Source organism: Cygnus atratus, chromosome 1 (genome assembly GCF_013377495.2).
Source record: "Cygnus atratus isolate AKBS03 ecotype Queensland, Australia chromosome 1, CAtr_DNAZoo_HiC_assembly, whole genome shotgun sequence".
Lineage (NCBI taxonomy): Eukaryota > Metazoa > Chordata > Aves > Anseriformes > Anatidae > Cygnus > Cygnus atratus.
In genome coordinates, this window is record NC_066362.1 from 102,798,368 (window position 1) to 102,811,206 (window position 12,839).

The 12,839-nt window shown below is 42.6% G+C and overlaps 1 protein-coding gene across 1 annotated transcript in view; it reads right to left on the minus strand.

The window, feature by feature from the left end:
* The window catches only part of LOC118247776 (alpha-2-macroglobulin-like), a 37,361-nt gene that overhangs the window by 20,952 nt on the left and 3,570 nt on the right, over nt 1-12,839 (minus strand). The window contains exons 2-11 of the mRNA XM_050708221.1: nt 10,853-11,036; nt 9,700-9,856; nt 9,113-9,165; nt 8,381-8,401; nt 5,201-5,369; nt 3,238-3,322; nt 2,401-2,524; nt 1,556-1,670; nt 1,311-1,420; nt 295-456 (exon numbers count right to left, since the gene is read on the minus strand). Of these exons, the coding sequence (XP_050564178.1) occupies nt 295-456; nt 1,311-1,420; nt 1,556-1,670; nt 2,401-2,524; nt 3,238-3,322; nt 5,201-5,369; nt 8,381-8,401; nt 9,113-9,165; nt 9,700-9,856; nt 10,853-11,036 (1,180 nt within the window). The remainder of the gene's footprint in view (nt 1-294; nt 457-1,310; nt 1,421-1,555; nt 1,671-2,400; nt 2,525-3,237; nt 3,323-5,200; nt 5,370-8,380; nt 8,402-9,112; nt 9,166-9,699; nt 9,857-10,852; nt 11,037-12,839) is intronic.

The window sequence follows — 12,839 nt, forward strand, 5'->3', positions numbered from 1 at the left end:
AATAAAAAGTTCACAGCTGACTAAAAACAGGTAACAGATCACATAAATAGCCATGGGAAAATTCTGACTATGTTCTATCTTTCCTCTTAGATGAAGTTAAAGAGAGATAGACATAAAAGAACATGCACAGGAGACAAAGAAGAGAGGCAAACTGCCAAAAGAATTGCTTTATCTCCTGTTTGGCAAAAAGACTGATCATAGAATCATGGATAACCCATGGATAGATAATTCCTCTGCTGATCAAGAAGAGAGAGAGGCTTACCCCAGTCTCTCTGCCCTGTCTCTGCCACTCACTTGGATTTCCAGGGAGGCTTCCGTGAAAGTGGTAGTATCAATGGAAAACCAGGATTGTCCCTGCTCATCTGTAGTGTAGTTGCCTTTGTAACTCTCTCCATTCACAGAAACTCTGATAGTTTCATTGGCAATGGGAGCACCAGTACCATCCACCAGCTTCACCTAGTAAAGTAAAAGCAAACTTCAGGTTTTAGACTAGAAATAGAAAACAATTCCCAAGTCCTACAGACCCCTTCCCCTTGTCATCCTTGCCAGGCAGGGTGTTTCTTATGGAGAAAAGCTGAAGAGATGAATGTGGAAATGTGCAGGTGAGTCCTAAGTTGTCTAAGGCAGCAGATCAGCAAAACAATCTGATCGGCCCATGGAAATTATCTGTCAGGGCCATGAGTTTTTCAATAGGTTTTAATTGCCATGGCCAGCCTCATCTATCACTGTCACCACATATCATCTGTCTCTTAGTCCAGGAACTCTGAGTTCAGGCTTGTGCCTTACCCCAATCTTTGACTAAGCTACACTGGAGTTAGATCTATACTCAGCTTTCTCCTGCTGTTCCCATCTTGTTGACTGGACTTCCTTGACTGAGCTCAGCCGTGACTCATCATCTTACATTGTCTGGTGACCACTGGACTGCTGGTGGAAACAGGTACTGTCAACACTTCTGGTCTGCTCAGTCTGGTCTATGTCAACCAGTGATGATGTCACTACTCCTACCTGTGTTGTGGTCACCTTTTGCTCCTGGCTCACTTCCCCCTGTAGAATAGCCCATTCTGGCAGCTCCCTAATGTTATCCTCATGTGTCAGAACAACAGGCCTTCTATTATGTAACTGGTATGACTGCTGGGAAGTTCAGTGATGTGTTTGTCAGGGTGCTCTGACTGACACCAATTCGCCTGCCTAAGCAGAGGCAGAGGAAGGTGGACTATGTCTTCTGCACATACTGCTGTTCCAATTGATGGGATTATGCACCGCTGAGTCTGCTCTGCCATTCACTTTCCAAGGTCTCAGAAGTTCCCTACCATCCCAAAGAGTGGGATCCCTGGTCTGTAATAAGAGTCCAACAGGTGGAAGCTGACTTTGCTCATGACGGATGTGATTTCACAGGAGCCTGTTCCAACCATCTCTATTCCTGAGAAAGAGCACAGTAAAGAGGGATTATTAAGGAACTGCAACATTTACAGACATGTCACTCTACGTTCCTCTTCTTTGCCAGGCCCTCCTGTTGTGGCCTGCCATCACTTTGCCATCTCCATATGATACGTACCTGTGCCATCTTCTGTGATCTTGCCTTGCACCTCGATGTTCATTTTATATCCCGTGCGCTGGAGCTGAAATATCTTGGTCCTTACTACATCAGAAACACACCCACGAGCATCTGCCTAAGCAGGTGGTTGGAGAGAAAATTGGAACAAATTTGGTGCCTTGTGAAACAGGAATAGATATTCCAAACCCAACATGCTTAACTTCTGTTCATGTAATCCCAGCCTTATGTTCTGGGGTTGTTTCCAACACCAGCACTTGTTTACAGCCTGTTTCCTTGTGTTTCACACACTCATTTTCTGTTTTGTGAGGCTCTTCTTACTTAGTTCTCCAAGCCATGCGGTGGTTTCCTTGTTATCTCCCTTCTACCTTAGCCCTGTTTTTCTTCCTGTTTCTTCCATTGTCTTTACTCTCTTCTTTGTTGTCCCTTCTCTCTTCTTTTGTTGACCCGTATACCATACTGCTTTCTTGTCTTCTCCTCATCTTTTACACTCTTTGATCCCTGCCAGTCCTTTCCACAGTTATAAAATTATTTCCCAGATTCTTTCCTTAGTGTGGGGATTAATACCAGAGGCCTATTAGCTGCTAACTGAGGCCTATTAGCTGCTAACTGGAGACCCGTGACCAATAGGGTCAGGATTTCATCCGTGGGGTTTTCTTCATCATTTCTGTTTCCAGTTCGATGACTGACCTCTTAAGAATACCCTTCTGTTAGAATATCTGTTTTTCCCTTGACAGTGTTATCATTGATGTTCTACCATCTCCCAACAGTCATAAATTTGCCCTCCATTAGACAACATTGCCCATTACCCATAAGGAAGATCCCTACATTTTAATCTTGGAACTCACCTGCCTGACAAATTCTTCACACACAGCTTCTGAATCTTTTCCATAACAATGTGAACCAGAATGAGAAAATTTCCGGCACACTTGGACATTCACCAAACCAGGGACAGGTTTCCCATAAGTGTACCTATTAGAAAGTGTTAAACAATATACTAGATGATGTCAGTCAAAGTCACATTCAAACATAGCTCCTTAAGAACTTCTGTGGATGACCTAACAAAATTTCTTCTCAAAGCCTGACTAATCTGATATTTTAATGATGCTAGTGATTATGTTTCCATCATTTTGGTGGTGAGATTCTTACATCATACATTAGAATCTGTTCTAGGTGGGAGATGTCTGCAGGAATGCAGAAAAAGATTGTCTGTATAAAACTATTTCAGCTGGGATTATTCCAGTATGCCAAACTGTTGAGGATTCAATGAAGAAGCAGAAAGGTTGAACAGGGGCTCAGGTGGATCAATTTATGAGTTAAAAATTACAACACTGGGTTTGCACAACCTGCTTAAGTGATGTCTGATTTGACATCTCCAAGTACTTGAAGGTTCAGGAACGGCAGAAAAGCTCTAACTGCAGAAGTGTAAAGTGAGAAAGAGAAAGTGTAGAGTAAACTGGGAGGAGAGAAATGCTGATTGGTTTGGCATCATCTTTTAAGGAACACAGAGAATCCCCTTCTCTTTGTTAAGGCCAAGTAGCAGACTCAGAACAGATAGGATGGAACAAACCTGCACTAGATGTCTTAGAATAGTATGAAAAGCCTTCCCAAGGTCTTCTTTCTGTGCTCAGCAGAAAGGAGGAATGAAGTAGGAGTGAGAGATTTACTACAATTCTGTGACTCACAAACCACAGACAGACACTGGAAGTTCCTTATCCTCAATAGTGATCATCTTGGGCAGCTTCACCAGGACCTCATACTTGGGCAGCACTAGATGGGAGAGAGAAAGTCTGATGAGAAGGGTGAAGAGTGTACTGCACAGAAACCCAAACAATCAGCTTAATATCAACCATCACTTCTGTGTGGTCTTCAGTACAGCTTTGCTACCCCTTTCCTATGTTTTTACAGATTTCACCACCATTTGGGTTTAAAGGGAATGAAGGACTGTTCTAGCCCCTACCTTCCCTCAGCACATGCTTGTGTGATCCTGTTGTCATCAGACAGCCATGTACACCCCTCACATATGCCTATTCAGAGGGACATACTGGTACTGTATGTTGTGTTTCATGTTTCACAACACATAATTTAAACTAAGTCTTGGAGCAGCACATTCACCACCTGTGTCATTTACCACCTTGAAACAGCTCAAATCATTGATACTCCCTGGCTGCTCCTTACCGTTCTGGAGATCCCAGGCTGCTGTTAGGCTCACTGATATGTAGTATGTGAAACTATCCTCCATGTACAGATGTTTCTACTGTGCCTAGCCATGGAACCTCAGTTCTGTATTCTCAAGTGAATGAAGCAGCAATAAGGCCTGATATAAAGGGTGGCAGGTAAAAAGCATGTTTTGCTCCTGAGTATTAATCATAAAATCATTTAGGTTGGAAAAGACCTCTAAGATCGTTAAGTGCAACCGTTAACCCAGCACTGCCAAGTCAACCACTGAACCATGTTCCTAAGCACCACATCCACACATCTTTTAAGTACTTCCAGGGATGGTGACTCAGCCACTTCCTTGGGCAACCTGTTCCAATGCTTTACAACTGTTTCAGTGAAGAAATTTTTCTTAATATCCAACCTAAACCTCCCATGGTGCAACTTGAGGCTGTTTCCTCTTGCCCTATCACTTGTTGCTTGGGAGAACAACTCCCACCTTGCTACAACCTCCTTTGAGGTAGTTGTAGAGAGTGATAAGGTCTCCCCCGAGCCTCCTTTTCTCCAGGCTAAATAAACCCAGTTCTCTCAGCCACTCATTGGGCCACTTACAACCACTTACAACCCGTTTTGCACCCGGCAACACTAAGGCCCCCCCAGCTACTCAAGCCCAGGACTGCATTAAAGCATACAATGGCCTGCTTCCAGGCTTTGTACCTGAGATTTTTTTTTTTTCCCCAGTGCAAGCGAGTAAGACAAGGGAGGTTGTGCACCTCCTCAGCTCAGTGTTTCAACCCCAGGATGCATTTCCTCAAAAGGCTCTGCCTAAGGTGTAACAGAGTTAGCAACAGGGGAAGTTTATGGGGATAAGGCTAAAGAATGAATAAAAGAAAAACTATTTTAGCATGAAGCTAGGAAATGCATATACATCTTTGGTTTGGGAAGGAGGTCAGAGACATCTCTGTGGGAGGAGGCACAGCCCATCTGTCACCATGGCAGGCTGGAGCCTATAACCTGGTTTGTGTTCAGATTATTCACCATGTTCATACTAGCCACAATGACTAACTGTAAACCAGATAAGCCAGTCCCCAAGCATTTCAGATACAGTCTTCTTTGGGTCTGCATCCTGTGTTTTCCAGAAATTGCAAGTTCTGAGCAATGTGCTGGGTGTTTCAGGTTTTGTACAGCTGGGGGAGCCCCAGGGAAGACCCAGTGCAGAGCACAGGGCAAGCAGCCACCTCAAACGCACATGCAAGTTTTAATTGCAGAACTGGGGGGGTTCAAATGCAATTTTGAGGTGGGGATCACAGGCCATAAACTGAGCAACCACCTCTGGTATTTAGCACCTTCTATGTCAGCCACCCTGAACCCCATTGCCTATGTATTCAGAATCCCTGTCTTCATGCCATTCCCAGCAAATCCCAAATTGAGAGGCCACAGTAAAAAGCATTTCTGTCAACCCTGCTTGCAGCCCTTCCCTCTTTTCCTTACCATATTCCTCCACACTGAAGGAGTGTTCCACATGGGAGGTAACGCTCTTCTGCACGACTATTTTGTAGGAGCCTTGCATGGGGTCAGAGGTGAGAGGGAAGGACAGCTCTTTAAGGCCGGTCTCCAGTTCCACCCCTTGCCATTGGTATATACGGTTCCTCTGTGGATCCTGCAGGTGAGAATAAGTCACAAGGCAGTAACTTATGTACATAACCATGGCAGTTTGGTGCAGGATGCTTGCAGGGACAGAGCAGTGGAGTGCCCAGGAAATATACATCCAGGTTATGAAATGCCTAGCTGTAATTACTCAGTAATCTGTGAGCATCTGTGACTCCAGGAGCACTTACCTGTCAGTTCTACATAGCTAGCATGAAAGAAAGCAGACAGTTTTTAACTCTGGAGGTCTTGTGTTCTCTCCCTCTCAACAACATTGGATGCTTACAAAGTATGGGGCCCAGAGGCTGGGAAAGAATGACAAGGTAACACAACAAAAAGATGGATAGCAGGAATAAATTGAGCATGGGGAGAAAGGAGGGAAGTTTCATTACAGACTTCTTGACTTGCTTGTTCAAAGTTTTTTTCTGTGCCTGGAGTAGAGTCTGCTTGAGAACCAGTGCATAGTCTGCTGAGGAATGAGATATGGGACTGAGAAATCTACATGTTTAAGAGCCCAGAGTTTGTGGTAGGGTGGGGACGTGGGGGAAGGAACAGGGAGAATATCAGAGGAATAGGGAAAGTACATCCAAGACAAGTGCACCCAGCTGAGACCTCTCCCTTGTCTTTGGCCATTCCTAATTCCGGGGCTGAAATCTCATCACTACAACAGCTGAGTATTGCTCACTGCGAATTGACTGTCAATAGGCTGTGCTCCAAATTCATCAAGACAGCCCCAAATTTCTCACAGAAGTCACTGAACTAATGCAGTGGTGCAGTGAAGCTTGATGTACCCTTTCTAGGCCCCCCAGCAGCACAGTTAATGTTTACAGCCTTTCATTTTCTGCTTGCTCTATGCGTTGTACCTTGGCTGTCACTAAAAGCCTGTTTACTCTAGATAGCTCAAGGTAAGTAACTGCTGATGGGGTACATTTACTTCACTGAGATTTTATCCCTGGGCTTAGGAAAAGGTGATGTGAAAGACATCCTAGCTGGAGGCCATCAGTCAGAGGGCAGCAGAGCCTTGCTCCCAAGAAGCATCCCCAGGTGTGGGGAAGGCACAGTCAGTGAAGTGTCTGTGGCTCTGACCAAATCCTCTTCATCATAAAAAAGCTCACCATGTATTTTGAAGAACACCATTTGGGCCTCCTTAGGGGAGGAATTCAGAAAATGTTTACAGATGGGCTTGTAATCTTGTTGCCATTTCTGTGATGGATTTATGGAGAAAGCCTGAATGTAAGTTTGTTTGTTTTTCCCAGGAAGTCTTTTTATTTTTTAATGACAGAAGCAATGTCAAAATAACAGGTCAGAAATAGTCTCATACTAATATCTGCCTTTGTGGTTGACTACAATCAGTTAGCTATGTTAAGGATGGAATGATGAACATTCCTTTCCTTAGCCCTGCTAACTTTAAAGCTGTCACCTTCCTTCACTGTTGCCACCCTTTTCTTTGGTCCAGTCCAAATTTAATGCAAGAATGTGGTAAACTGCACTGGTCGATCTGATCTGGCCAAACCAAACCAAACCAAACCAAACCCAAAACCAACCAAGCAAACAAAAAACACCAAACAAACAAAAACCCCCAACAACCTAGGGAAAAACAAATGGTGAATATGTTGCCAGGTGAGTTTCCCAGTCTATGTCTGTAAGTCTTTCTAAAGCCCCAGTCTTTCTATAAGACTGACTCACAGATGTCTGTGAAAGCTGAATAGCAGTGCTGGACTGAAAAGGAGCGGTAAGGAAGGGAGAGGTGCCGGTGGGAATGGAGGACAAGGCCTACACAAGCTGGCTTAAACAGTACTGACAAACACATTGCAGGCTGGAGCTGAAAGCTCTCCAGGCCTTCCTGGTATTTTGAAATGGAAGCTCTTCATGGTACTGATACAAGAATGGTTATGAAATTACTAGTCTTTTTATACAAAGGCACATAGGATTTCAGGAGGCAGTGGATAGGCTTTCTTCCTTCTTGATCATTTCATGAAATTCCTGTATTCAGGGGACTTGTTCCTTTGGGGCACTGCACCCAGGAGAGAGACCTCAGCATAAAGCAGTTCTGAGATGTTCTCCTCCTCCTATCCCACACCACAAGTCTCTTACCCTGTTTTCTTCCACTATTCACAGACTGTCAGTAGCCCACCAGCTCTGCAACTCTGTTCTGGTCATTTGCTGAGGTGAAGGGAGAGTAAGAGCACTGTGGCAGGAGGGCAGAAAAAAAGAACATAGCTTGTTTGTAGCCCACGCTCTGCCCTCCCTGTTGTGGCAACACTCCCAGCTTTAGAGAGAGACAGGGCAGAATGGAGACGGAACTCAAGCCACAAGGCGCACTACTAGGACTGACTACATAGGATCCAGGATCACACAAACCAACTTGAGAATTGTGAATACTAGTTTCATCATTGTTGGTGCTGCTATTATGACTTCAGGATCTATCACGGGGTCCTTCCTATCATTTTTCTGCTAGAAGATGTCTCTGATAGTAATTGGAAACTCTGGTTACTCAGCTGAAATAGTGGGTACCTCATTCACTGACAGAATCGTCCTTCCTTTAACTTTTGTTTATCACTGAGGTTCAACTATAAAAACACAAACAAAAACAAAACAAAAAAAACAGGCATGTTTGGGATGATAGGGGATATGCCTACTTACATAATTTTATTTCTTTAACTTTGCTGATTTGTTTAATGCAGTTTTATGGTTTCAGTCATACTTGGCAGACAGAGAATCCTAGCTCTGCTTGGGAAGAGGAATAAGCCATTCTGATATGACCTCTAGGCATGTGTAATTCTGTTCACAGCATGGCTAGTACTCATTAACTATTTTGGTCCTACAGCACATTCCTCAATCAAAGAACCATTGTCAGAACTTATTTTGATGCCCTACTAATCAGCCGTCCTTTACACAATGGAAAAAGGTCATGCACCCATCTTTTTTCCCTTGCACTTCAGCCTACAAACACCACTGCTGAAGAATAATACCTCTGTGCATTCACATTCTGCTGAAATAATATACATGTAGTTATCCACTCACCTGAACATAGACAAATGGAAACTGTGGGGAAAGAACAAAGGAAAATCAGAGTTAGAAATACAGGTTGCATGCAGATGGAAGTAATTTCCTGATTTGGACTGAAGGGAATAAAAACAACCTTCTAAGAGGTCCTCTGAGTTCTTTTCTGTACTTGCTCTGCTTCCTTAGTTCTTGATAGATAAGAGAGTCTCTCCTACAATATTTTAGAGCTCCAACTTTTTGTCTTACCACCATATGAATATGTGATAAAGTAAGAGTTTCTGAAGAATTATATGAGGATCTGACTGACAAATAAGCTAAAAGGTGAACTACACCAGTGACCAGTTTCTTCAAATCAAGTCATTTTCATGCTGCTCTCTGTCTCTAAGCATGTGGTTGTACCCACTGCCAAAAACATCTACACATCTGTCACTTTCAACGGAAACTTGTCTCACCCATTTTTTCTCTGATGAATTCCCTGCCTACATGCTTGCTTATCCACATACATTCCTTTGGTAATCTGTTTCTAAACATCTAAATCCCTTTGAAAAAAGGGGCTAGGTTTCTCAGTCAATGGAGTCAGATGGATTGTGTCCCAGGACCAGATATGACATATGGGATGGGTCAAGGATGGTGTGAATAAGAAAGGATCATTTGCTTTAAATGCTCTCTTTGGTGGTTCTGGATGAGGATAGTAATGGTATTAACAGGGAATTACACCACCCAGTTAAAAGCAAGGAATTATGTCTCTACCTTCTCATTCAGTGGGCGGAAGTCCTTGTCCAGAGAGACGATCCGAAATAGAACTGAAGAGTGTAATGGAGAAGGAGGAAATTCCACTGTTAGATTTGTAGCCATTACCAGGAAATGTCAGTGTTTCAATAACTTATAACTCAGATTCACTTCACTGTTCAACAAACTCTGAACTGAGATCCCTAAGTTATAGAAGCAATTAATTTAGGCTCTCTCTCTTTCAGATGGTGATAGATAGGATAGGATAATCAGTTCTTGGCCGAACTGAATTGTCCCTTGGGAGTGCTTGTTCTGCTCTGTTGATTCAGGTGCAGCCAAGGGAGACTATGCTTTGAAGTCATCCCACATTTGTGCCTTTAGCTGATTCTGTGCCATCTGACTAAGATGCTCTGCCTGGGGGATGGAAAACAGCAATGACAAAGGTACCACATGCCCTAGATCTCAGCTGACAGAAGTAAGATTTACTGTTGGCTGTAATTCCCCCCATGAAGAAGTCTGAAAACTTTAATGAAAGTATGAGTCCTCTGGGGAATGAAGCCCAGACGATTTTTTGCTGTCAGAGTTAACATCAACCCAATTCCCTGTACCTGTCTGTCCGGGCTTGTAGATGGGTTTGTCTGTCTGGACGAAGACCAAACTCTCAGAATTCTTGACCAGCACTGACTTGCGGCTTCTGAACTGCAGGGTCTCCCCCTTCACCATCACAGTGAGAAATGCCACTGATGTGCTATTGGATTTTGGGACCTGAGGAAAATGAAGAGAATTATTACTTTACTGATTCATCTCATTGGACTGAGCCCTTGGAGGACAGAATATTAGCTAGGTCTAAAACTTCTCTGAAGGGATGCTAAAAAGACACAGGGCCGGAAACAAGAGTTAAGACATGACTTTCTGATGTGAACTTGGAGGGGTCATTGAGGGAAATGATTCTCCCCTTCTACTCCTTACTAGTGAAACCCACCTGGAGAACTACATTCAGCCCTGAGGCCCCCAGTTTAAGACATGGACCTGTTAGAGCAGGTCCTGAGGAGGCCCATAACGATGATGAGAGAGAGGGCTGGAGCACCTCTCCTATGAAGACAGGCTGAGAGTTGGGGTTGTTGTCTTCTCCATTTCCTTGCATTTTCACTATGCTTCTTCAGCCTGTCCTTCCAATACTGGAAGCCCTTTCCCTACCATCATCTATAAGCTTTCCTCAAAGAAATATTAAAACTGATCTTGCTCCATCCTATGATTTATTAAAATGGAAATCTACCCAGATTCATTGTTTGTGGGTGGTACCAGTTGCTTACATTACTCACCAACCACCAGGAAACAATTATGAATATGTCCCAGAAGGAGACGAGATAACCCCATGGACTTCACTTTCTTTTACCACTTCCCCATCTTCTATGGTTCTCATTCCACTTCAGTATTTTTCCTCTGAGGCTTAACCAGATCAAACCAAGATGGGTTATGTTCTACTTTAAAGTCAAAGTTCTAGGACGAATCATCCCAAAAGAGTTCCCTAAGCCCCGCATGCACAAAAAATATCATGTGGAATGCAGAATTTGAGGAAAATTGTTCCTCATAAGGCTATCACAGTCAGTTTTCCACATCAAATTCTTTTTTTGTTTGTTTGTTTGGCTTAACTTAGAAGCTTCTAACTGCAGTGTCTTATTTCTCATCTCTGAACTGTTTAGTAATACTATGACTTAGCAATAAGCACAAAGGATCAGCCTAAAGGGATTAGATACTCACAGAGAAAGGGATGCAGGTGAATATATCCTTCTCCGACATCACATCATCAATCAGGCTCCTGTTTTCCCCTTGATACTCAAGCGTGGCACTCAGCGTCACAGACTCGTTCAGGTGGGTCAGCTGAACACAGACTTTCTCAGGAGCATCGGTGTGTATCAGAAAGGGCAGCAGCACCATGTATTGCCTAGAAAGAGGGGGGAAGCAAGGATCAGAATTGTGAAGCGGTATTAAGAAAACAGTATTAAATGAAAGGAAATTAACAAATCAGCAAGCCTAATCCATTACTGTCTCTGTGAGCTCCAGTGCATATACACATGAACACATACATTTTATTTTGGGTTTATACATGTTAAATTGCCTAACTAATTAGCCTAAAAGCAAGAAAATGCTTTCAGTAGAGGAACAATTTCTATGCTAATAGACAGCCCTTTATAAAGGCTGTTTTGTTCAGCTTCACAGCAGGGAGTAAGGATGGCGTGAAAAGTTCCAGGCTGTTAATTGATTTTTGTGTATCCCACAATCTCTTATTGAGACTCAAAGGCATTAGCTAAAAAAGGTTGAAAATTCAGCAGTTACAGGGTTGAAAAAACCACCTACTTCTGTGGCTGCTCCTGTTTTTGCTTATCCAGGTTTCCAAACCCTTCTCACGCTGAGCAAAAATGTGAGTGCTTGCAGTTTGTGACCTTATTAAGATGAGCACACAAAGGATTTCAGAGCAGCGGTTTATTGCAACAGAAGTGCACTTGCATCTTCAAAGAGCTTTTGACAAAGGTCCCTCACAAAAGACCCGTAAACTAAGCTGCCCTCCAATAAAAGGGATAATTTTACTAATTTTTATTAATAAATCCAATTATTAATTCTGATGTGGATTAAGTTTTTAAAAGATAGAATGTAAATGGTAAGAACAGATAGTGCATTTGTACAGCAGAAGCAGGTCACCAATGAAAATCTGTGTAGGGACCCCTGTTGTTCAGTCTACTTCTAAGTGATCTGGGAAGTAAAATTTTTCTGATAATTATCCAGGGTAAGAAAATGTCGAAAAGTGAAAAACTTGTGAACTAGTTGTGAAGAACTTTTATCATATTGTGGGACTATATCAAATATGGCAAATTAACTGTTCATTAAGGGAAAAGAATGATTCAAGGAAGAAAATAGCACCCCAACAGTGTATACTATCATGTATATCCTGCATCACTAAGTGGGCTATTACCACTCAGGAATGAACTCTGTTAAGCACTCTTCTAAAATTCTCATTCAGTGATAAGTGACAAATGGATTGTAATGAACTATCCTTAAATCTGCGATTGTAAAGAAAGAAATAAAGGACAAATCAGAACACATAGTTTTGTCAATGTATAATTGCAACCACATCTTGAATATGGTATGCTGTTTTTTTCCCATTTCAGAAAGGGATTTAGAAGAAAGATTCAATGAAAGATGGTCTGAAATCTGGAATAATTTTTATAGGAAGTGACAATACAAAGATTAAGATTCTTTAGCCTGGAAAAAAAGGAATGAGAGAAAGCTGTTATGCACAAAGGATTCCTAAAGTATGGTTTGTTTGTCATCTGTGACAATACATGTACTAAACAACACCATGTAAAAACATTAACTGACACTTTTAGAAAAACAAAATTAAGCAGAAACTTCTTCACTAAGGTGCAAAATTAAATAAAGGAATCTAACGGTAATAGGTACTATAAAGTCCAAAGTATAATTCTGGTATGACTAGCCTGTGGCTCTTGAACCTTCTGGTGTTCTCATGCAGTCCAAGAAGAGCGAATATACCCAGACTGCATCATGTGATAGACAGCAGCTGACTGTCCTTCCCTGGGTAAAGAACAAAAGAAGCCAGCAGCTACCACTGAATTTGATAATTAGGGCTCTACCTGCATGTGCAGCCAAGTGCAGACCCTTAGAAAGAAGCTGTCACTCCCAGCTGCTGGTAACTCTAGGATATGGTTTGTACCCTATGGTTCCAGTTACA